The sequence below is a fragment of the Ostrea edulis genome, chromosome 2 (genome assembly GCF_947568905.1).
Source record: "Ostrea edulis chromosome 2, xbOstEdul1.1, whole genome shotgun sequence".
NCBI lineage: Eukaryota > Metazoa > Mollusca > Bivalvia > Ostreida > Ostreidae > Ostrea > Ostrea edulis.
The window spans coordinates 18,363,074-18,387,449 of record NC_079165.1 but is presented as its reverse complement, the minus strand read 5'-3'; the positions used below and the strand labels follow the sequence as shown (position 1 = coordinate 18,387,449).

General features: G+C 35.1%; 1 protein-coding gene across 1 annotated transcript in view; it reads right to left on the bottom strand.

Moving 5' to 3' along the window:
* LOC125678099 (dynein axonemal heavy chain 8-like) overlaps positions 1-24,376 on the bottom strand; it is a 281,238-nt gene that overhangs the window by 27,086 nt on the left and 229,776 nt on the right. The window contains exons 75-80 of the mRNA XM_056156251.1: positions 21,639-21,753; positions 19,034-19,224; positions 14,863-14,984; positions 6,629-6,747; positions 4,914-5,116; positions 1,607-1,680 (exon numbers count right to left, since the gene is read on the bottom strand). Coding sequence (XP_056012226.1) covers positions 1,607-1,680; positions 4,914-5,116; positions 6,629-6,747; positions 14,863-14,984; positions 19,034-19,224; positions 21,639-21,753 — 824 coding nt within the window. The remainder of the gene's footprint in view (positions 1-1,606; positions 1,681-4,913; positions 5,117-6,628; positions 6,748-14,862; positions 14,985-19,033; positions 19,225-21,638; positions 21,754-24,376) is intronic.

Below are 24,376 nucleotides of genomic sequence, written 5' to 3'. Positions count from 1 at the left end.
TGAAGTGAATGTACAAGCATCCATTACTTTTGCTGTTAAAGGGATATTTGGCCAATTTAACAATAAAAACATTGAAATCCACAAGATTATAATGAATCCAGTTCTCCCCATGTGTGTTTTAACCAAGATTTAGTTCATAACTAAACTATTATTTCTATCAGAGTAAAAATTTCTATCAGAGTATATATACCGGGTATGTACCAAAAGTGTTGCATGCAAAATAAGTGATATACACATGAAAACATCACTATTCAGGTTTTCCTGTTACAGTTTGAACTAGGGATGTCAATTTTACTCGGACAGCCTAGTCGAGTACTCGGAGGCTTTAGTTGAGTACTCGGTAAAAAAAATATATCGGACTAACAGGGTACAAGTAACCTACATGTAAGTCATCAGTCACATCTCAGCGCACACGGATAGCCAAGTTCACAGGATGACAGGCTGCCAACTGTTTATCTGGATAGCCGTTTATAAATTTGTTGAATGGAATTTAAGACGTCATATCAGCTAGTTTATTCAAATTCAAGTATGCTAGTATGAAAAGTACACCAACATACAATATAAGACAGAAATTCAAACCCCATTTACCAAGGATGATTTGTACCAAGTTTGATTGAAATTGGTCCAGAGGTTCTTGAGATGATTTTTAAAAGATGCATAAGATTTTCACTATTTCTTATCATCTCGTCTTCAAAAAGGGCATGGTACTTCATTTGAAGAAACTTGAATCCCTCTTTACTTAAGCATGCTTTGTGGCAAATTTGGTTGAAATTAGCCCTGTGGTTCTTGAGAAGAATTTGAAATGGAAGGACGGATTCATGGATTGCAAGGTGATTAGAAAAGCTCACATGACCTTTCAGGTGAGATATCAAATGTCTATCCACCTTGCTGACTGATGATACTCTGATGCATGTTTCATTGACCCAATAATTCTGGAGAAGAAAATACCATAAGTGAAGTTTGTTCACTAATGTACCTTCACCTCAGGTGATCTTATTAGAAGGCCAAAACCTTAAAAAATCATTAAGGTAGTACTCTACATTGTCATAATGGCCGACTTCCTTTAAAAACATGGATGAAAAAATCAATATCAGCAATATTTGACTTTTCCTTTTCTATTTAAATACCTAGCCGAGTAGCTCAGTAGGTTAGAATACCGAATGCTGAACTGTAGGTCGCAGGTTCGAGTCCAGCAGGGGTTTTAAATTTTTTTCAGATTACCTTCTACTAAAACTGTATTTTTTGACAAAATAAAGTAAATTTGAAATTTTTCAACTTCAAAATATTGTTGTACATATCCTCCACTTTTCATCTACATAAAATTTCTCTGGTGTAGCATACCTCCTTAACAATTTAAGAAATCATAGATTTTCAATGGCAAAATCAAAGACAGTCTCATCTGAAGGGTTAAAATAAATAGAGGGTCTGCTGAAATCACAGCTGTTGGCATCTCTGCAGGTGATAGTTATGATATGATATTATTTCAAATGTAAAATTAAACCCTCTGCATACATCACAACTAGAAATGAGTTACTAGAAATTTCAATAATTATAACGAAACAAATTCAACAATAACGATAAACAACAAATGCAATTTGAAGCTTACACTGTTCATGAATTGAGCTATTAATTTTCTAGCATGAATCTCCTGCCCCTGACCCATAGAAATAGCTCTGAAATCTTTGTAAAAAACACACAGATTAACAGAAATAAGATATTTTGATATTTGTGTACCTAAAACCTGTTTCATACAGCATCATGACACTTTTGTTAAACTTGCTACAATGGTTGATACCACATACCTGATCTCAATTGTTAAAGGAAAGAGGATATAACTCATATGTCAATCATACTGAAAGTTATATTGTGGAATCCTCGTTGTTCATGGGGGATTGATGGTCGGGGATTTTGTGGGTCATTCTTACCCACGAATTTACGTGTCCTCAAACATTTTTTTAACCAAGTAGAGTTATCTCTCCTAGTGACATAGTATCGTTTACCCACAAAATTGCATCCCCATGAACCAGCAAAATTTTGCTTACCCATGAACATTACCAGTCCCCCACGAATTAAAATGATTCCACAGTATTTATTTTACAGTTGTTTGCTATTAAAAATACAATTAATATATCAAGTTCTTAAGGTAAAGTTAAACAAAGTGCCCATTAGTTTCAAGTGTTCAATGGACATCTTAATCGCACAAGGTGTTAATTTTTTTGTAACAAAAAAATTACGACAAAATTTAATTGTCCTTAGCTTTCCAGATTCGGCTTTTTTACAATGTCCGAGAGCAAAAGAGCATCTTGAAAAACATATGCATCATTGACTCTGCACAAAACAGCATACAATAAATCAAAAGCTCTTCTGATACAGATCAGTATTACTGTAAAGATATCCATTTTAGTGGTAATAATAATTTTAGTACTTTTGGAGATAACCTTGGTAACCTAATTCAAATGAATCACTAAATCAATATTTGCATATACTTGTCTATGAAATTGATAAAATTATACAAGAGGCCCAAGGGCCTAGAATCGCTCTTCTGATAAATTGTACAACCCCACCATTTCTATTCTTAGCCTCTTAGTATTCTAAATCTTTAGTTAAATCCTAAGAATTCAAAAAAAGTAGGTCAATGTGACCTACTTTTTGGTTTACACATTTTGAGAACCCAAGAAATATCAACTGACAAAGTTTGATGATTTTAAGCCAATTAGTATCTGAATATTGAAATATAGCTGTCAAATTCCAATCGTAGGTCAGCGAACTCAAAACATGCAAGACCCATCAACTGACAAAGTTTGATGACTGTAGGTCAAATAGTATCTGAAATATATAAATATAGCCGTCCAATTCCAAAAGTAGGTCAAGGTGACCTACTTTTTCGTCAACACCCTTCAAACATGCAAGACCCAAAAACTGACAAAGTTTGATGACTGTAGGTCAAATAGTATCTGAATTATATAAATATAGCCGTCCAATTCCAAAAGTAGGTCAAGGTGACCTACTTTTTGGTCGACACCCTTTGAACATGCAAGACGCATCAACTGACAAAGTTTGATGACTGTAGGTCAAATAGTATCTGAAATATATAAATATAGTTGTCCAATTCCAAAAGTAGGTCAAGTTGACCTACTTTTTGGTCGAAACCCTTCGAACATGCAAGACCCAACAACTGACAAAGTTTGATGACTGTAGGTCAAATAGTATCTGAAATATATAAATATAGTCGTCCAATTCCAAAAGTAGGTCAAGATGACCTACTTTTTGGTTGAAACCCTTTGAACATGCAAGACCCATCAACTGACAAAGTTTGATGACTGTAGGTCAAATAGTATCTGAAATATATAAATATAGCCGTCAAATTCCAAAAGTAGGTCAAGGTGACCTACTTTTTGGTCGACACACTCCGTAGACTCAAGATGCATCAACTGTCAAAGTTTGATGATTGTAGGTCAATTAGTGCTGAAATATATAAATATAATTGTCAAATGCCAAAAGTAGGTCACAGTGACCTACTTTTTGGTCGATACACTCCGAAGACTCAAGATGCATCAACTGACAAAGTTTGATGATTGTAGGTCAAATAGTGTCTGAAATATAGTAATTTAGCTGTCAAATACCAAAAGTAGGTCACGGTGACCTACTTTTTGGTCGACACAAACCGAAGACTGAAGATGCATCAACTGACAAAGTTTGATGATCCTAGGTTTTACAGTGCCCAAAATATGCATCTAAAATTGAAAATGTGAAATTTGAATATCTGCAAAATTCAAAAAGTAGGTCACTGTGACCTACTTTTTTTATAAATATGTTTCAAGGCCTCAAGATGCATCAACTTACAAGATTTGAAATAACAACTTAAAATATATCTATAAATGATAAGCCATAAAATTCAGAAAGTAGGTCACGGTGACCTATTTTTCAGTTGACGCATTTCAAGGTCCCATGATCCACCAACTGACAAGTTTTGATGATCATAGGCTTCAAAGTGTCCAAGATATGCATCAAAATTAATTTTAAAATAAATACCTGCAAAATTAAAAAAGTAGGTCATCGTGACCTACTTTTGAGACAACTTGACACAAGGTCCTAAGATGCATCAACTGTCAAAATTTGATGATCCTAGTCCTTATAATGACTAAAATATCAAAGATTTAAGGAAATATAAATTTAGGTCAACTTTGAAGTGACCTTGAGACCACGCCCTTTGCCCCAGGGTAATGCCTTGAACAATTTTTAATCTACAACATATCCTCATCCTTATGTGTAAGTTTGGTGATAATCTGCCCAGTGGTTCTTGAGAAGAAGATTTTTTAGCAACCACTACTTTTGTTTGTATTTTCCTGATTATCTCCCCTTGTTAAAGGGTCACATCCCTCTATTTAGTATGTATGAAAGCCCTTGGGCCAATGATACCCTGTAACAAATTTGAAAAAAATTGGCCAAGGGGTTCTTGAGTTATAGCCCTTTTTCTAAAAAGTTTACGCACACCGCACAAATGGTCATAGCATTAGCTCTTTGAGCCTTCGGCTCAGAAGAGCTAAAAATGTGCTACTATATGATTGCACTATTATTTTCAAGCAGGAAAATGTGCTAAATTTTAATTGTGCCAATATATGAATGCTTACAGTAAATCTACCTTAAAATTGTTCTCACAACTTATTCACAAAGATCAATATCCCAGAACACAGCATTGCCTGATTTAATATATTTTGATGTTGCAAAGCTATACGAAAAAATCATTCTTTGCCATGTGCTGTTGAAAATTGTCTAGAAATTTTAATAGAAGTAATATACAGATGGGCATACAACATACAATGGACAGATGACCAGAAAAGCTCACTTGAAGATCTTTTCCCCAGATGAAAATTAGATGCAACAAATTAAACCATTTGCAAAATAAATGTTACCTAGTTGAACTTTCTTTGATAGAGATTCAATTTGATTGGTAGGGTCAGATCCCATTGAAAGAAGACATATGAGCGGTGTTCTGGTGTTGCTCTCTTCCCATGTCTGCGATAAGTTGAGAATGACTGATTCCGCATATCGTTGACCCATGGAGTTTGCTATAAACTTTCTAGCTTGAGGTATAGCTCTGTCTGGACACCAGGATCTTAAAGAGAAGAAAGGAAATTATAAGATGCTGTGTATTTTCACCTTGTCAAATCGCAGTTTTGCTACTAATCTAGTCGCCATGTTGCTCAAAAGTTATTATAACTTTGACAGAAATAAACGTCAAATACGACTGTAATCACCTCCCTTTCTCCAACTCTACAATTTGACAGAGTGCACATAATCGAAGAAACTAAACCTTGTTTTTGTCATCAATATAATACAACTTGTTAAAACTCAGCATAATAAAGAATCTGATAATGCAAGCTTTACTATACACTGTTTGTTAATACTATTTGATGTGAAGCTTAGGACCACAATGGTAAGTGCACCTCCAACTTCCAGTGTAAGGAACTGCAGCAGTGGTCTAGAGGTAAAGCGTTCACCCTGAATGCGGGAGGTCGGGGTTCGAATCCCGGCCACAACAGACCCAAGTCGTTAAAACAGGTAGTTACAACTCCATTGCCAAATGCTCAGCATCAGGTGTGAATGTCACAGGTCCTTGGAGATGACCTTAGAAATAGATGTCCCGTGTCACAGTAGGTGTGGCATGCTAAAGAACCCTCACCGCTCAATGGCTGTAAGCGCTGAGCACAGGCCTAAATTTGAAGCCCTTCATCGGTCTTGGTGACCGTCTCCATATGAGTGAAAAATTCTTGAGAGGGACATGAAGCAAGATACAATCAATTAATCCAGCATAAGGGAGTAACTGTAGGCCAGATTTATTTACTTATCGAGTAATTTTATTAAAGGATTATATACATATAAAACAGGACTTAAATTTTACTTGGGAGATCAGGAATATGAGAAAAAGAGTAAATGCTTATTTACATAGGGAAAAAAAAATTGGGACTATGAGATTGAGAACTGAGAAATAGAAGTTTTACCCATCTTGAGTCACCTAGTAAAGTTCTTTAAGTATTTGCTTTTTTCACATCTTTGAATAGAAAAAATAAACAATTGTATATACAGATGGATAATTAAGACAGACAAATCATGTACTCTATGCCATATTTCCTCAAAACTGACTACATTCTACATGTAATTTTCTCAAAAATCAAAGAAATTCAAATCCTTGCCACATGCACATTTTCAATACCCATACAAACACTCTGTAAAATAACAAGGTCCTCACTTGAAAACTGTGGGAGGAGTTAGCCAGACAAATCATGTACCCTCCATATAACAATAATTTCAAATAAAGGGGCAAAACTCCAGCGAGAGAAGTCGAAAAGATGTGAAAACATGATCGAGTGACCCACAAAGAAGCTATATAGCAAGTTTTAGCTTAATGTGACAGAGAAATGAAAATAGAAACAGAAAACCCCAAATGGACAAACAGATGGATGTACAGACATTGCTGTACCATAATATGTCTCGTCTAAAGAGGGGTGAATAAAAAGCCAATGAAGATGTCAACAATTTTATCCTTCAAACAGTTTGCAAAAACATGCATTGCCACATTATGCAAAATGTAAGATTCTTTACATCAAAATGAACTTTTTTTTTTTACCTGATTAGCAGAAGTCTCCTGAATGCATCCAGTACTGCATCATATCCATCTGGGATTTGTTCCTCTTCTGGAGCATCAGTATCAAACCAAATTTTCCATTCCTTCTCATTCTTGGATACCTTTAAAATAATTATTGTGTAGATATATTGGTGATGTATACACTAGAATTCAATGGGTAAATAATCTTTCATATCTAATACTGAACTAGTCCATTATATTGAACAAATTTATGGCCACCACTGAATTCTTATAAAATCAAATCATGATATTCCCACATAGTTTTGTCCAAATGCATATTCTTCAACATATAAGTGATAATTTTTCAACAACAAATTGGTACAATGTCTTCAAAAAATTGCGATTTTGAGTGAAAAATATTGGTACACAAATTTGCAAAATGTGGTAAAAAATCTGTGCAGAATATCAATCATAAAATGGTTTTATACGTCTATAAAAATATAATGCTGAGAAATATTTTCACAAATTCCATAACTTGATTATTATAGAGATTTTTAAATACCGTTTAGCAGTTTTTTATATCACAGGTCTAAAATTTGGCTATTTGCTGAGTCATATGAGACAGTGTTGAATGGTCTTACTGATAAATGGTTCAAAAACATGGACAATGGAAGGCTTACAGGGGTTCTGTTTATTGACTTGCGTAAGGCCTTTCATACAGTCAACCATGAAGTACTTTTGCATAAATTTATGTCTTTTGGAATTTGTCACAATACTTTTAAATGGTTTCAATCATATCTTACAAATCGTAAGCAATGTGTCAGTTGGAGAGGTGTGTTATCTAGAGAAAAAAGTATATCCTTAGGAGTTCCTCAGGGGTCAATTTTAGGACCATTATTTTTTATTTTGTACATTAACAATTATCCAAAATGTCTTAAACACTCTTCAGTTACAATGTATGCAGACGACACTTTACAGGATGCGAGTGATAAATCTGTTGATGTAATTGAACCAAAATTGCAAGAGGATCTTAAGTTGGGTGCAGAATGGATGCTTAAAATAACCCACAATGCATGCTTATTGGCACGTCTCAAAGGTTACGGAAATGTCTTAAACACTCTTCAGTTACAATGTATGCAGACGACACTTTACAGGATGTGAGTGATAAATCTGTTGATGTAATTGAACCAAAATTGCAAGAGGATCTTAAGTTGGGTGCAGAATGGATGCTTAAAAAAACCCACAATGCATGCTTATTGGCACGTCTCAAAGGTTACGGAAATGTCTTAAACACTCTTCAGTTACAATGTATGCAGACGACACTTTACAGGATGTGAGTGATAAATCTGTTGATGTAATTGAACCAAAATTGCAAGAGGATCTTAAGTTGGGTGCAGAATGGATGCTTAAAAAAAACCACAATGCATGCTTATTGGCACGTCTCAAAGGTTACGGAAATGTCGAATGTTAAATATAGATTTTAATGGTGTACAAATTGAATTTGTGAAGCAGGCTAAACTATTAGGTGTTTATATAGATAATAATTTATCATGGGATGCACACGTGGAGTTTATTTCAAAGAAAATTATAAGAAAACTTGCTGTACTTAAGAGAGTGAGTTATTTTATGCCACCAAATGCACTTGTCAAGGTTTTTAATAGTATTATTTTTCCACATTTTACTTACTGCTGTACCGTCTGGTGTAACGTACAAAATCAACTATATTTAGAAACAAGAGGCCCATGGGCCACATCGCTCACCTGAGTCACCTTGGTCCATATCAGAAGACTTTCCATATATATTTACATGTAAAACCGTAGTCCCTATTATGACCCCAAACCTACCCCTGGAGGCCATGGTTTTTGCAAACTTGAATCTACACTATGTCAGAAAGCTTTCATGTAAATGTGAACTTCTTTGGCCCAATGGTTCTTGAGAAGAAGATTTTCAAAGATTTTCCCTATATATTTGTATGTAAAATTTTGATCCCCTATTGTGGCCCCATCCTACCCCAGGGGGCCATGATTTTAACAAACCTGAATCTGCACTATATCCGAAAGCTTTCATATAAATCTCAGCTTTTCTGGCTCAGTGGTTCTTGAGAAGATTTTTCCTATATATTTGTATGTAAAACTTTGATCCCCTATTGTGGCCCCATCTGACCCCCGGGGGCCATGATTTTAACAATTTAGAATCTGCACTATATCAGGAAGCTTTCATATAAATCTCAGCTTTTCTGGCTCAGTGGTTCTTGGGAAGAAGGTTTTTAAAGAGTTTTCCTATATATTTGTATGTAAAACTTTGACCCCCTATTGTGGCCCCATCCGACCCCCAGGGGCCATGATTTTAACAATTAGAATCTGCACTATATCAGGAAGCTTTCATATAAATCTCAGCTTTTCTGGCTCAGTGGTTCTTGAGAAGACTTTTAAAGATTTTTCCTATATATTTGAATGTAAAACTTTGATCCCCTATTGTGGCCCCATCCAACTCCAGGGGGCCAAGATTTTAACAATTTAGAATCTGCACTACCTAATAAAGCTTATTATCTATAAATTTCATCTTTTCTGGCCCAGTGGTTCTTGAGAAGAAGATTTTTAAATGACCCTGCCCTATTTTTACCTTTTCTTGATTATCTCCCCTTGGAAGGTAGCCTGGCCCTTTATTTTAACAATTTAGAATTCCCTTTACCTAAGGATGTTTTGTGCCAACTTTGGTTGAAATTGGCCCAGTGGTTTATAAGAAGAAGTCAAAAATGTTAAAAGTTTACAGACGGACACCGGAATTCGGGTGACCAGAATAGCTCACTAGAGCTAAAAACTTTCAAGCTGCAAAAGAGGGCAGCAAGAATACTTTTAAATATTCGAAATATCAGGACCTCTTCTGGCTTTTTATTTTCTTGTTTGAACTGGATGCCAATTAAGGATTATTTTATGTTTAGAAAGGTTGTCTTTCTGTTCAAAGTTTTAATTAATCAAATGCCAAATTACCTAAACATGTTTAAATATACAAGAAATGCGAGTTGCCGCCAAACCAGGTCGAATGATTATGTCTAATTTATTCTATTTACCAAGAGTCAAAACTGAAAATTTTAAACGTTCATACAGCTACTCTCTTGTATTCCTTTGGAACATTTTAACTGTCTCAAAATGTTCGAAGCTCTAGTTCGGATGGCATTTTTAAAGCTATGTATTTGATGGAATATTTTCATAAAAGCACTTAAACATCATGCTTTCCTCTTTTTGTTCAGGTGTGCCAAATGTAGTTGTGATATGGCACTGTGTGTGCATGTGTCTTGTGCTATTTTTTCTTCTTTCCTTTTAGGTTATCTATTCATATTTAGGTAATAATTTTATCACTAATTAGGGGTGTCTTATGCTATACCCCCCCCCCCTTTCCTTTTATATCATATTCATGTTTAGATACTAATTTTAGATGTTAATTTTATGTTTGTGTATATGTTTTAATGCAGGACCACAATGGACACTAGTTATATGCTAATTTGTGTTATCCTGGATAAATAAAGGCTATTATTATTATTATATATGTATGCTACTAATTTTAGTGGGATAAATTTTGGTGAACAAGGAAGAGTTATTTCTCCTGCAAACACTGAAGTTGCAATTGGGTGTATTTGGCGAGTGAAATTTTGGCGAAAAGCTATCTAACTGTTAAAATGAGCCAAATTTATCACCCTGCATAAAAAACCCACAATAAGGTATTTCATAATTTCTGATTTTATAATCATACATACAATGCATTTGTAGGCTGAGTAAAGATTAAGAGAAAAGTTGGGTGATCACATTTGGTGACACAATCAACTTACAATTAAGCCAATTAAAATTAATTGATAGATTATCATCCCCGCCAGCCCCTCAAAAAAAGGGCCAACCCCGATCTTTTTTATTTTCTCAAAAAAATATGATTTTAAACAAACTTGCTTCCAAGTACATGAGTCAATGATTAAAATCACAGAATGTTGGTTTTATATCTTCTACCAAGGATTCTTTGAACGTTATCTTGATTAACACTTTGTGTGATGCCTTTTGTCATTAATTTTTTTTTCTTAGGAAATAAAAATTAAACAAGAGGTACTGTGAGCAATGCTCACTAAGAATACCCCCCGCTTACCCCAATCTCCCAAAGGGTGTAGGTAATAGGTAAAACTTCAGTATTATGATCCAAAAGGTATCTAGGAACACAGCATCTCCATGCGATGAAAAAAGCCATTACAGAATTTAAATGGAAACCATATTGCTACTTCGATGTCCAGTGTGCATGACCTTTGACCTTTTGACCCCAAAATTGATAGGGAACATCTTCATCCCATGGGTAGTCCATATGTATGATATGGTGACTGTAGGTGGAAAGGATAATACTTTAGAGCCCGGAAACCATATTGCTACTTCAATGTCCAGTGCGTTTGACCTTTGACCCCAAAATTGATAGGGAACATCTTCATCCTATGGGTAGTCCATATGTATGATATGGTGACAGTAGGTGGAAAAGATAACGCTTTAGAGCCTGGAAACCATATTGCTACTTCGATGTCCAGTGCGCTTGACCTTTTGACCCCAAAATCGATAGGGAACATCTTCATCCCATGGGTAGTCCATATGTATGATATGGTTACTGTAGGTGGAAAGGATAACGCTTTAGAGCCCGGAAACCATATTGCTACTTCGATGTCCAGTGCGATTGACCTTTGACCTTTTGACCCCAAAATCAATAGGGAACATCTTCATCCCATGGGTAGTCCATATGTATGATATGGTGACTGTAGGTGGAAAGGATAACGCTTTAGAGCCCGGAAACCATATTGCTACTTCGATGTCCAGTGTGCTTGACCTTTGACCCCAAAATCGATAGGGAACATCTTCATCCCATGGGTAGTCCATATGTATGATATGGTTACTGTAGGTGGAAAGGATAACGCTTTAGAGCCCGGAAACCATATTGCTACTTCGATGTCCAGTGCGATTGACCTTTGACCTTTTGACCCCAAAATCAATAGGGAACATCTTCATCCCATGGGTAGTCCATATGTATGATATGGTGACTGTAGGTGGAAAGGATAACGCTTTAGAGCCCGGAAACCATATTGCTACTTCGATGTCCAGTGTGCTTGACCTTTGACCCCAAAATCGATAGGGAACATCTTCATCCCATGGGTAGTCCATATGTTTGATATGGTGACTGTAGGTGGAAAGGATAACGCTTTAGAGCCTGGAAACCATATTACTACTTCGATGTCCAGTGCGCTTGACCTTTGACCTTTTGACCCCAAAATCGATAGGGAACATCTTCATCCCATGGGTAGTCCATATATATGATATGGTGACGGTAGGTGGAAAGGATAATGCTTTAGAGTCCGGAAACCATTGCGTCTACAGACGGACGGACGGACAGACAGACGGACAACCCGATTCCAGTATACCCCCCCCCCCACAACTTGTTGCGGGGGGTATAACAAGAGGCTCATGGGCCACATCATTCACCTGAGTCACCTTGGCTCAAAGATTTTTCCTAGATATTAGCATGTAATACTTTGATAACTATTGTGGTCTCAACCTACCCCGGGGGCCATGATTTTTACAAAATTGAAACTGCACTATGACAGGAAGCTTTCATGTAAATGTAAACTTTTCTGGCCCCGTGATTTTTCAAGATTTTCCCTATATATTTGTATGTAAAATTTTTATCCCATACTGTGGCCCCATCTTACCCCTGGGGACAGTGATTTTTACAAACTTAAATCTACACTATGTCAGGAAGCTTTCATCCAAAGGTAAACTTCTTTGGCCTAATGGTTCTTAAGGAGAAATTTTTTAAAGATTTTTTTTCTATTTATTAGTTATGTGAAACTTGGATCCCCTATTGTGGCCCCATCCTAGTCCCAGGGGTCATGAGTTTAACAAACTTGAATCTGGACTATGTCAGGAAGCTTTCATGTAAATCTCAGCTTTTCTGGCTCTGTGGTTCTAGAGAAGAATTTTTTTCAAGATTTTCCCTATATATTTGTATGTAAAACTTTGATCCCCTATTGTCGCCTTATCTTACTCCTGGGGGCCATGATTTTAACAAACTTGACTTTGCACTATGTCAGGAAGCTTTCATGTAAATTTCCACTCTCCTGGCCCAGTACTTTTTGAGAAGATTTTTAAAGATTTTTTATATATTTGTATGTAAAACTTTGATCCTCTATTGTGGCCCCATCATACCCCCAGGGGCCATGATTTTAACAAACTTGAATCTGCATTATGTCAGGTAGCTTTCATGTAAATCTCAGCTTTTCTGGCTCAGTGGTTCTTGAGAAGATTTTTCCTATATATTTGTAAGTAAAACTTTGATCCCCTATTGTGGTCCCATCCTACCACCAAAGGGTTCATGATTTTAACAAACTTGAATCTGCACTATGTCAGGAAGCTTTCATGTAAATCTCTGTTTTTCTAGCCCAGTGGTTCTTGAGAAGAAGATTTTAAATTTTTTCCCTATATATATTAGTATGTAAAACTTTGATCCCCTATTGTGGCCCCATCCAACCCCTGCTTTTAACAAACTTGAGTCTGCACTATGTCAGAAAGCTTTCATGTAAATATCAACTTTTCTGGCCCAGTGGTTCTTGAGAAGATTTTTAAACGCAGTATTAAGTCTTCCCCGGAAGACATGTGTCGCCTGCTAGTTCATTCTATATGTAATATATCACATATAATGTTGAAAAAGTAAATTATTTTTTTTGCTGTAAAAAATTCTAAGTCCCGGCAAACAGGAAGTTGATAAGCGACAGATTCGAAAATGTCTTACACAATACAGTTGGCCACACTAATGCTCTGTGCCAAATATCAGGGAGTTGCCCCATGTGGTTCTTGAGAAAACTGTGACAAATTTTTTGTGACAACGACGACGCAGGACGACGGATAGTGATCCCTATATGTCGCCACTGCGTGTAACGCAGGCGACACAATGACCCCACCCTATTTTTGTGATTATCTCCCCTTTGAAGGGGGCATGATGACCCTTCATTTGAACAAACTTGAAAGCCCTTCACCCAAGGATGCTTTTGACCAAGTTTGGTTATAATTGGCCCAGTGGTTCTGGAGAAGAAGTCGAAAATGTAAAAAGTTTACAGACAGACAGACGACGGACAACAGGCGATCAGAAAAGCTCACTTGAGCTTTCAGCTCAGGTGAGCTAAAAATAAAATCCTCCCACCCGCCCCATATTTTTTGTGACCCCAGATGACAATCTGCTAATTCAGTTGAATTGGCCTTAAAGTAATAATAGATTTTTCATCCATTATTATAATAATAAAACATTTGAAAAATAATATTTCAAAACTTTTTTAAAAGTCATAAAAGATGCTTTTTCAGAAATTGACCTTTTATCCTCATAATTACAATATCTAAACCGAGTCTATATACTAGTGACAAAATATCTTAAAGACTGCTTTTTGTTTGCCTTTAATTTGTTAGAAATAAAGTAAAATTAAAAAGATGTCAATTAATGATGACAATTATGGCAATTGGTTTCTTAAACTATCCATCTGTTAGACCTATTTCTGACCACAGCCCAGCAGGGCACTTATATCCGAGATCAGCCAAGTATATCATAGTCCAGCAGTAGGAAATTGATGTGGTATGCAATAAAAACAATGTTAGACTGAATTCACAAGACTAGACCTAAAAATCTGTAAAATTTATTATATTGTGTGAATTTTAATGTACAAGTGCGACAGTGTAAATGGGGTTGAAAATGCGTGAAATTTTGTGTACAGTCTGTACATATCACTTGCATGCTTCAATGCCCATAGTTTCTATGCCTTTCCCTTTTTATTGCAATTATCTAGCAAAATAATTAAGATAATATACTTCCTTCTTAATCCTGCTTTATATAGCTAAGTCCTCAAGACCTTTCAGCCTAATTGTTCATACATTGCAAGTCTATAAAACTGAGTCAATCACCTTGCCAATACATATAGATAATGATATTCATACTTAAAAACCTTTATCATAGCCAAACTCTGAAAAGATCTATGCTAAAAATATTGTTGAAGGAGTATCCATTCCTATAGATTGTGTGAATTTTAGATTTTCAGGAAAGGTAACTCTTCCAATGCCTCCCTTTAATGACCAAAACTCTCACATTATTCAGACACATTTGAATAGAGGATCCTCTTGACTAAGATTTTTTTTAAACCACAAAGTATCAGGAAAATTCATTGACAACTAATTAATTTTTTTTATGCCACTGTCCTGCCTATCCTTATGTACATTTACCCTATTCAGAATTCCTGAAAACTGTGGTAATCCACTGAGCTGCACTAAATTTAACCACGTTATATCAGATATCCACTTTGCAGGCTTTGGCATAACAGCATTCAAGTCTAATGCTGCTCCACCTGAAAATATAAGATTTTCATTAAAAGAAAATGTTAGATGATCAAAATATACACTTAAACCCCAAAATTCTGGTTTAAAAGAAATGCAGGGAAATTATACAGTATGATGTAATTTAAATGGTATCAGGACAACTCGCCCCCTCATCAGGACAACTCGCCCTCAAGACAACTTGCCCCTCTTCGGGACAACTTGCCCCCTCTCTTGAGATAACTCGCTCCTTCATATCATACATGTTTACAATTATTATTTTTGGTCTAAATCCAGGAGGTGTATTAGCAAAAATTAATTACTTTCTTATAGATAGTTTATACAGCACAGACAATAAGACGTGTTCACATAAACACCGAACTCCTTGTCTTTTTATGCAAGACGAAAGATTTTAGTGAAAGTCCATTGTTTGGGTTCAGTAAATTCATCATCACTTTTATGTACATGTAAAATATATAATTTCAGCGGAAACAAGTTAGCGTTTGGTATAGGGAGAGTATTAGCTTGGTCTACAGCTGACGTAGTATAATTATCATGCAATAATCTGCGTCTGTTGTTAAATCTAATTGTTTGATTTCCCCTAAGCTGTTATAAATTTACTTCAAACGTTATGAGGTACTCATCATCAGAGTTCTTTACACTTTGAAATCGCCGCGTAAAAAGAATCACCCTGCGTAAAAAGAATCAGTAAAGCAAAGCCGTTATACAATTTCTAAAATGGGAATTTTATCATTTTTCAACGAGAATTAGTTGAGAAACGCATTATAAGATAATTACATGTATACGAATATTCATGCTTCACCTTTACATTTATGTATACTATATTGATAAAAAAAAAACCACACACACCCCAACCCCCTAAATTTTCTCAGTATTGGAGACATTTAATCAATTATCTGAAGATCAGTAAATATAATTTTCCTTGCCAATTGATTTATGAAAAATATAACTTTTTCTGAAATGCAATAATTAAATATGTGTATAATTCTATTAGAATTTACCATTTGTGTTAAACTATGAAATAAAAAGACGTATCTTTATAGGGTTGAAAGTGTAAATAACACACACACACACAAAATAAAATGTGATAATATATTTATATATAATATTGGGGGCGAGTTGTCTCAAGAGAAGGGGGCAAATTGTCCTGAGAGAGGGCGAGTTGTCCTAAGAGGGGGCGAGTTGTCCAGCATTCATTTAAACATAGGGTGGGTAAAGCTCACTATATCAAAGGCCATTAATAAATGGGTTTTGGGTCAAAATATATTCAAAACAAGAGGACCATGGGCCATACCAGTCACCTATCATATCTTGATCGAATTAAAACTTACAAAATTCTTAATTTAATTCATAATATAAGAAGTTTAGTGGGAGATTAGGAGAGAGAGGAGTTTCAAGAAAACAGCTGGTTTCACCTATTCTATTGGATATCAAACTATTCCCTTTCCTCATTTTTATAAGAAATAAATTTTTTCGTTTCATAAAAAAGTTTTATTTGTGATACTGCAGTGCACACACTCAAGGACTTCTGTATACACATAGTATTCAAGCCATAGGACAATAGTGTTTTGTATTGTACTATTATTTTCAATAAAACCAAGGATAAGATTTTTTTGTAATAACTATCTGTAAGTCGGGTCATATCTTCCAGATTCAAATTCAAGAAGTGAACCATATTCATTGATTATATTATCAAGCCATCTGATGCTGCCATCAAATATTTGTTTATTAATTTTGGAATGAATTGTCCCATCCCTTTATTTTAAAACATGAGATATCTTATCCAGAATGATTTCATACAGCTATAAATGCCATTTAGGTTTACCATTTCCAATCTTCATATTTTTCCCCACAATGATCTCTATTTGGATACTGTGTGTTTTATTATTCAATATAAACAAGAAAAATATCTTTTCTAATTCCTTAAGGTAGAGTTCAGAAGAATTTGGGATTGACATTAAAATATGGTTTAATAACTGTAATTTTTCCTATAGGAGTTAAAACCTTTCCTACCATTGTTTGATTATACAGGTGACTCGAGATAACTCGAAGTTCAAGGGACCTTGATAAAACTTTAAGAGATCTCGAGTTTGAGAGATCGAAATTCGGAAATTGAGGGTCCACCGGTATGGTTGATTTTACAGTAACCGGAAATGTATACCAACAAGATCATACGATATCGTTTTGACATGTTTTCCTTCATATTCGTCAGGTACTTTGATATAAAAATAAAAATAAACTTATTTTGCATTAATAAAAACATTTAAAAGTTTATATATTAATTTGTTCTTTAATCATGCTTAAATAGGCATACAAAACCAAGTTCAGATGATGCTTTACTATCGCAAACTAAACGGAGCACAATGTTATGTCGCTTTACCCAAAACAAAAATTCTAACGAACGAGTAAAACGCTGTTTTAGAGTAACTTTACACAAAGAACAAACTTGAGAAATTTAACAGTCTGTAGATCTCCAAATTACGTATAAAACTTACTCTCTCGTTGTCACGTCAAATCAAATTCTAGATTTCATTCATAGTCGGATTATATATACATTTTTTGTAATTCTAATCATCACCACTAAAAACCCCAGTGCAAGGTGTAAACTGACCAATTCGCCAATTATAGAATCAAGTGTGTCACCTCTACAAAGAAGCAACAGCGAAGTTTCAACTATGTAAACACCTAATTACACCTCCGGCATTCAACAAAATCCAGGTAAGGCCCAAGCGGAAATTATTACACGCTTGTGTAACGTTGGGTATACGCTACCACCACTTCGAGAGAGAAAAACAATGAAATGTGTTTTACGGGACCCAACTTCACTTCGAGAGATCGAACGTTCCAGAGATCGATAGTAAATTTGCTTTGTTATATAGAGAGAAAAATTGGGACCATGATTTCACTTCGAGAGATCGAAGTTTGAGCCATCGAGAGTCACCTGTAGTATACTAATTTTGGTTGATAATTTAATTGTGGTATCTTGCAGGGGTACTTAAATTTACAATTTATGTCCCCCTTGTCCCAAAGATGGTTCATGCCAAATTTGAAAAGAATTGGAATAGTAGTTATCAAGAAAAAGTTAAAAAATTTATATTGTTCACACATTTAATAACTGATCATTTTGGCCCCACCCCGATACCAAAACCACTACCCCTGAGTTCATCAATTTTACAATTTTGGTAAAGAACTATCTGCTTTTTCTAAATACCCATTTAGTTTCACTTTAGTGTCAATAGCACTAAAGAAGATGTTATTTAAGTGTTTTACACACAAACACTATATACCAAGTTTGGCCCTACCCTGGGGTCAGAACCCTTACCCCAGGGGTCATGAAATTTACAATTTAGATAGAGGCTTCCTTGCTCATCATTACTAAATACATAAATTTTACAGTTTTCCCTAAAATTTAAGGCCCCTTAGGGTGGGGGGTCATGAAATTTACATTTTCGGGTCTCCTTCACCTACAGATGCTATGTACTAAATTTGGTTAAGATTGGCCGAGTACTTTCTGGGAAGAAGTTGTTAACAGACAACAACGGATGCAGACCAATAATAGCAATAGGTCACCTGAGTGACTGAGGTGACCTAAAAATGTAGGTCAAATCTTGGATAGTTCAGTGCATCAATAGATACATTATGCATGCAAGTTTGAACCATGTAAGGTTATACCTGTTTTTAGGATGTTGACCATCCTTAAAAACTTTTAACATGTCAAATCAATCACAGAATTTTTTTTTTTTTTTTTTTTAGATAAATCGAAGATGCAGCATGCCTGCAAGTTTGAAGGTTGGATTTCTTGTTTCATGAAAATGGATAGTCTAATAAAATTCAACCTACTGTTGACAGATGACAATGCCTCTTTGGACAATTATCTCAGTAAGCTAAAAATTCTGCACAAATCAAACTTAAAAAGGTTTTGAAAAATAGTTTGCTGGGATTTCAGAGATTATGAGAAGTTTGTAGATAAAGGTACAAATAGTCACCTGGCTAAATTTTGTCCAGAATACATTTCTTATCCTTCACTTCGTCAATAAAATGAAGATATTATGAGCATTACCTTTGATAAATGTTTGGAATTCATTTGGGTTCACTTTTTCTGTCTGCATGTCTATCTTCAGTGTCATAAGCAGTGTGAATAGAAATTTGTGCGATTCATAAAGACCTCTACATGTGTATCTGAACACCTCAAACGTTAGATACTCGATGATGTTTCCAATGCGTTTTGCTGGCACTGGACTTTTCTCAGATCTGAAAGATATCATCCTCCTCAAAAACCTATGACACAAAGTATGCTTTGCTGTATATCAGATAATTTTGACATTGAAAACATTTGGTGAATTTTCCTCAAAAAGAGGTCCGAAATATTGCACCTTTCTTTTATGGCAGTTTTGCATATTATGTAATCATGATTCATATGAATGTAAATTGTGACATTTTCACTTGGGCAAATTTTCATCATCTACCAAACAAGAAGCCCATGGGCCACATTGCCCCGAGTCACCTTGGCCCTGCCATTGTTCAGCTGTTGTGATTTTTAAAAGATTTTTTTTTATCAATCTTTATTCCCATGAAAAATTTGGACCCATATTGTGGTCCCCACCTAGCCCCAATATAACACAAAGATGCCTCAACACAAATGTCAGTAACATGATCTTTCTGTTCTGTATAAGACCTAGGTCATATTAATCATGGTATGATATGAAGATCTTGTCATAAGAAATCTATATACAAAATATGAAAGCTCAATCTTACATAGTTCAGGAGATATTAAATGGGTAATTTTTTAAAATAAAAAGTAGGTAAACTTCCAGGTCACGGTTGCAAGGTCAAACTTCACAAAATGATAAGGTCCTGCCATAAAGAACCTATATACAAAATATGAAAGCCCTACCTTAAATAATTCAGGAGATATTGAATAGGTCAGGAATTTTTTTAAGAAGGTCACACTCCAAGGTCAAAAGATCAAACACCATTGTGTACAAGGTCTTATTGTAAAGAATCTATATACAAAAGATGAAAACCCCACCTATGATAGTTCTGAATATATCGAATAGGTTACGAGTTCTTAAAAGTAGGTCACACTCTGATTTAAAGGTCACAAGGTCAAAGATCATGATATTAAATGAGAGGTTTTGTTATAAGAAATATATATACAAAACATGAAAGATCTACCTTAAATAGTTTAGGACATACTGTATAGGTAAGATTTTTATTAAAAGTAGATTAAACTTCCAGACAAAGGTCACAAGATCACAGCGCTATGCATCACATAAAAGATATTTCCATAAAAAATGTATAGATCTACAAAATATGAAGCCTTACTTAAATAGTTCAGAAGATGAACCATACAGCCAATTCTAGAACCAGATCCCCTCACCCAGGGGCAACAAATTTCAAAACTTCGCAGAGGCATCCTTGTCCATCAATACTATACAGTTTGCTTGCTAAATGTTCCTGAATAAAGATGAAAGTTTTTTTCACCCCACATCCTAGGCCCCATGGGTTCAATGACAAAGTTTAGTTACCCTTGCCAAAAAGATTTCATGAAAAATGGCTATGTACTTTCAGAGAAGTTGATGATGTTCATATGCTAATGGATACCAATCACAGTGCCACCTAAGCGACTCCAATGACCCAAAATTCTGAAGAATCAGTTTCCCCCCGTTTCCAGTATAAACCACTCACAAAATTCAAAAACATAATATAATAGGTGTATTAACATTAAAAGATAAGACTAATTTGGACCCATCCTAGAGTCAAAACCCTGGGTTGTGAAATTTACCATTTTTTGTACATCCTTTTCTGCTATTCCTAAGTATGCATTTAGATTTTATACAGTATCAGCAAACATAAATAAGTCCTTCAAATTGTTATTATAATTTTGACACCACCCTGAAACCCATCCCTTACCCCTACTCCTTAATATCCATTTAGTTTCAATTTAGCATCAATAGCACTAAAGAAGATGTTATTTAAGTGTTTTACACATAAACACTATATACTAAGTTTGGCCCCACCCTGGGGTCAGAACCCCTACCCCGGGGAACATGAAATCTATAATTTTGGTAGAGGCCTTCCTGCTCTACATCACTATGCATTTAGTTTTTTGTAAATATGTGTGGTTCTAGAGAAGAAGATTTTTGAAAATTGGTCAATTTTGGGCAGTTTTTGCCCTGCCCCTAGGGCCCCAGGAGTCCTGAAATTTACAATTTATGTCCCACTTGTCCGAAAGATGCTTTATACCACATTTGAAAAGAATTGGAATAGTAGATATCAAGAAGAAGTTAAAAATGTTCAATTGCTAACGCACAACGACGGACGAAGACCAATTGCAATAGGACACCTGAGTAAACTCAGGTGACCTAAAAAATTCTATTTAAAAGTGAATTAATTGAATTATCTAAAATAGTGTAGCCTAATAAATATTTAGCCAATTTCAACTTGTTTGATAATGCAAATTACTATACTGGTATCCTCTATTTAGCAATAACAAACTAATTTCACAAATTTCCACAACAATTTTTAAGAATATTTTTTCTATGTATGAATGCAAATGCAATGGTTAAATTTAACAATAACATAAAGTGTTTAAAAAAACCCAAACAACAACAGCAGGTTTCTTTCTAACTTCACTTATTACATGGTATGTTTCAAACACTTGCCTTGTCATTGATATATCAAATAGTCCAAGGAACTGCTTCAATGATGTTTGATACATTCTGTTCACCATACTCATATCACAAATAAGAAAGTAAAGGATACTTCCCCTTGTTGCAACTGAAACAGATGTTGTAATAATTTTAGAATTTTCATTCACGAGACCTTGGTCATTTATATTTCACCTTAAAAAGTAGTATAATCTTGATGAATGATAGCATCTTTTCAAGTTTTTCAAGATTGAAGACTGTCCTATTTTCAAATGGTGTCCACATACCTCTTATACTGTATAAAAAAAAATTCCACAAACTACATTATAAATCTAACATACATGCATTGTCTTTACAGTTGTACCTCTGATACCATAATAAAACTAGATGTTGAAGCAACACAAATGCCCCAGCCAAGGGCCATAGCTCTGCCAAAAGTTATCCAACTTAACCCATTTAAGTGCATATTTTCATGATATATCTATATCCCCAATTTCAATTCAAAATGTCCATGCATGACTGAGATAATGAGCAGAAAATGCTCAACTATTCCAAAACTACAACTGTTCTAATGGGACCAATATCCCCCACAGGACACATTGGATGGTGGGAAATAGTGAATTTGTGCTCATTGAAGAATAACATATCCTTTTGACATGACGAAGAACTGTGAAATACAATAAGGCCCAACCATTTCATGGCAGGAGCATAAAAAAACATAAACAGGGCAATGTGACAATGAAATAGAACATCAGAACAGATGAAGGAGGCCATACTGGGGCATGACCAAACATTGGACACATTGGGCCATTAATACGACTCATCTATGATGGGTGTATAAAAAGGTACCATAGTTGCAATACATGGTTCTTGAAGCAATACTAGCTGTCAATTTAGTGTCGAAAATTTTTGTTGCAAAATTGTGATTTACCGTTTCAATGACAGAAAAAAAATAAGGTTTATAAACTAATGTTATAAATATTTGTGTTAGAAAACCTATCTAGAGGCTCTGAATGAAGCAAAATTACATCAATGTCTTCCCGTGCAAAAATTGATTTCTATATAATGCTATACACTGTATATTCATTAGACCCGAAATCTTTATTTTGATAAAATCTTAGTTTTAATTTTATCAATGACTTACACACAAAATTATCAGAATAGCACATTCTTACCAAAATTTTTTTTTTTTCAGACTTGAAGGGAAAGGCAACTCTAACCACATTGTTGCATTCATGAGTAAAGTATTACTTACTGATATCGTAAATGACAGTCTGTAACAACAAAAAATTAAATCAATATTAATCTATCTTATATTTCAAATTACCCGCCACTAAGAGAGCGGCCATTGAAGTTTAATTCATTACGTCACACCGTCGGTTCCGGTTTATTTCGTCAGTGGCACTGTAAACATGACAAGTCACAAACAGTTAAGTTTGGGGACGTATAGATTTGAGCCTGTTCTTTCGCAAGAAGAATTTAAGAAAAGAAGACGTTCAGTCGAGTCGCAGACCAGGCAGATGGTATTCGTTTCTTCATACATGCAAATGCAGGGTTTTACCCAGCATTTAGATGTTACTACCCATTTTAAATTTAAGGGGAATTTTTGAGAATGCAGTCATTGAGCTTCCAGGGGATGGTGGTGGGGGACATCCATGGAATATAATTTTATTGATTACTCATTTTATCTATATTGCAAGTCTGACAATTATAGAAAATGACTTGGAATATATAAAAAATGATTTTTGTTGAAAATTCTCATACAATTTTGTCAAGTTTCTACAAATGAAGGGGAATTTTTTATCTGTGGAAGGGGAAATATCCATTTGTTGCCAAATGGGAAAGGTACCTTATACCGGTAGTAAAAACAACCTAGATAAATCCCCAAAATGTTTCAAACCTCAACTTGTCATTACGCAAATGATGGATCCACAGTTTATATAGTATTTTCTTTTTCAAATAATTTCGGGGGGGAAACTTTTTTCACATCTCCCCTTCGATTATAGTGTAATTAACTGCTTGACAGGAAGGCATCCACATATTTACAATGTATTCGTAAAATGTAACACATGCACATCTTTGATGATCTTAGAATCCCGTCAAAACTGGAATAGACGGTGCGACGTCAAATTATTGATTTTTGTGGTCTTGAATACTAAAGAGTTCCGCATCATGGCAGCCTCTATAGATGACGGGAATTTAAATTTTTAACGTTTTAAAATTAACTGAAGCTTATCTAGGCTGTATATCAACAGAATAGTAGGACAAATTTTTATCATATAATTAATCCTATCATTTATCATGTCAAATGTTTTTGGGTTGCCTTTCCCTTTAAAGCTAAAATTACTTTAAACCTTAAGTCTTAATTTCAAAACCTGACCTAAATTTCATTACATACACAAATTCCTGTGTCTCTATGTAAGGAAGACTAGATTTTCTGTCATAAGTACAGTACAGGTTAGGAGTATTCCCATCGCACGGTGGAAAACACATGGTGTAAAATGGCAGTGATTGGGATAAGCATGCGCCCTGCGCCATAGTCGCATTAAATTAAACAAGAGGCCCATGGGTCACATCGCTCACCTGAGTCACCTTGGTCCATATCAGAAGATTTTCCATATCTATTTGCATGTAAAACCGTAGTCCCTATTATGGCCCCAAACCTACCCCTGGAGGCCATGGTTTATGCAAACTTGAATCTACACTATGTCAGAAAGCTTTCATGTAAATATGAATTTCTTTAGCCCAATGGT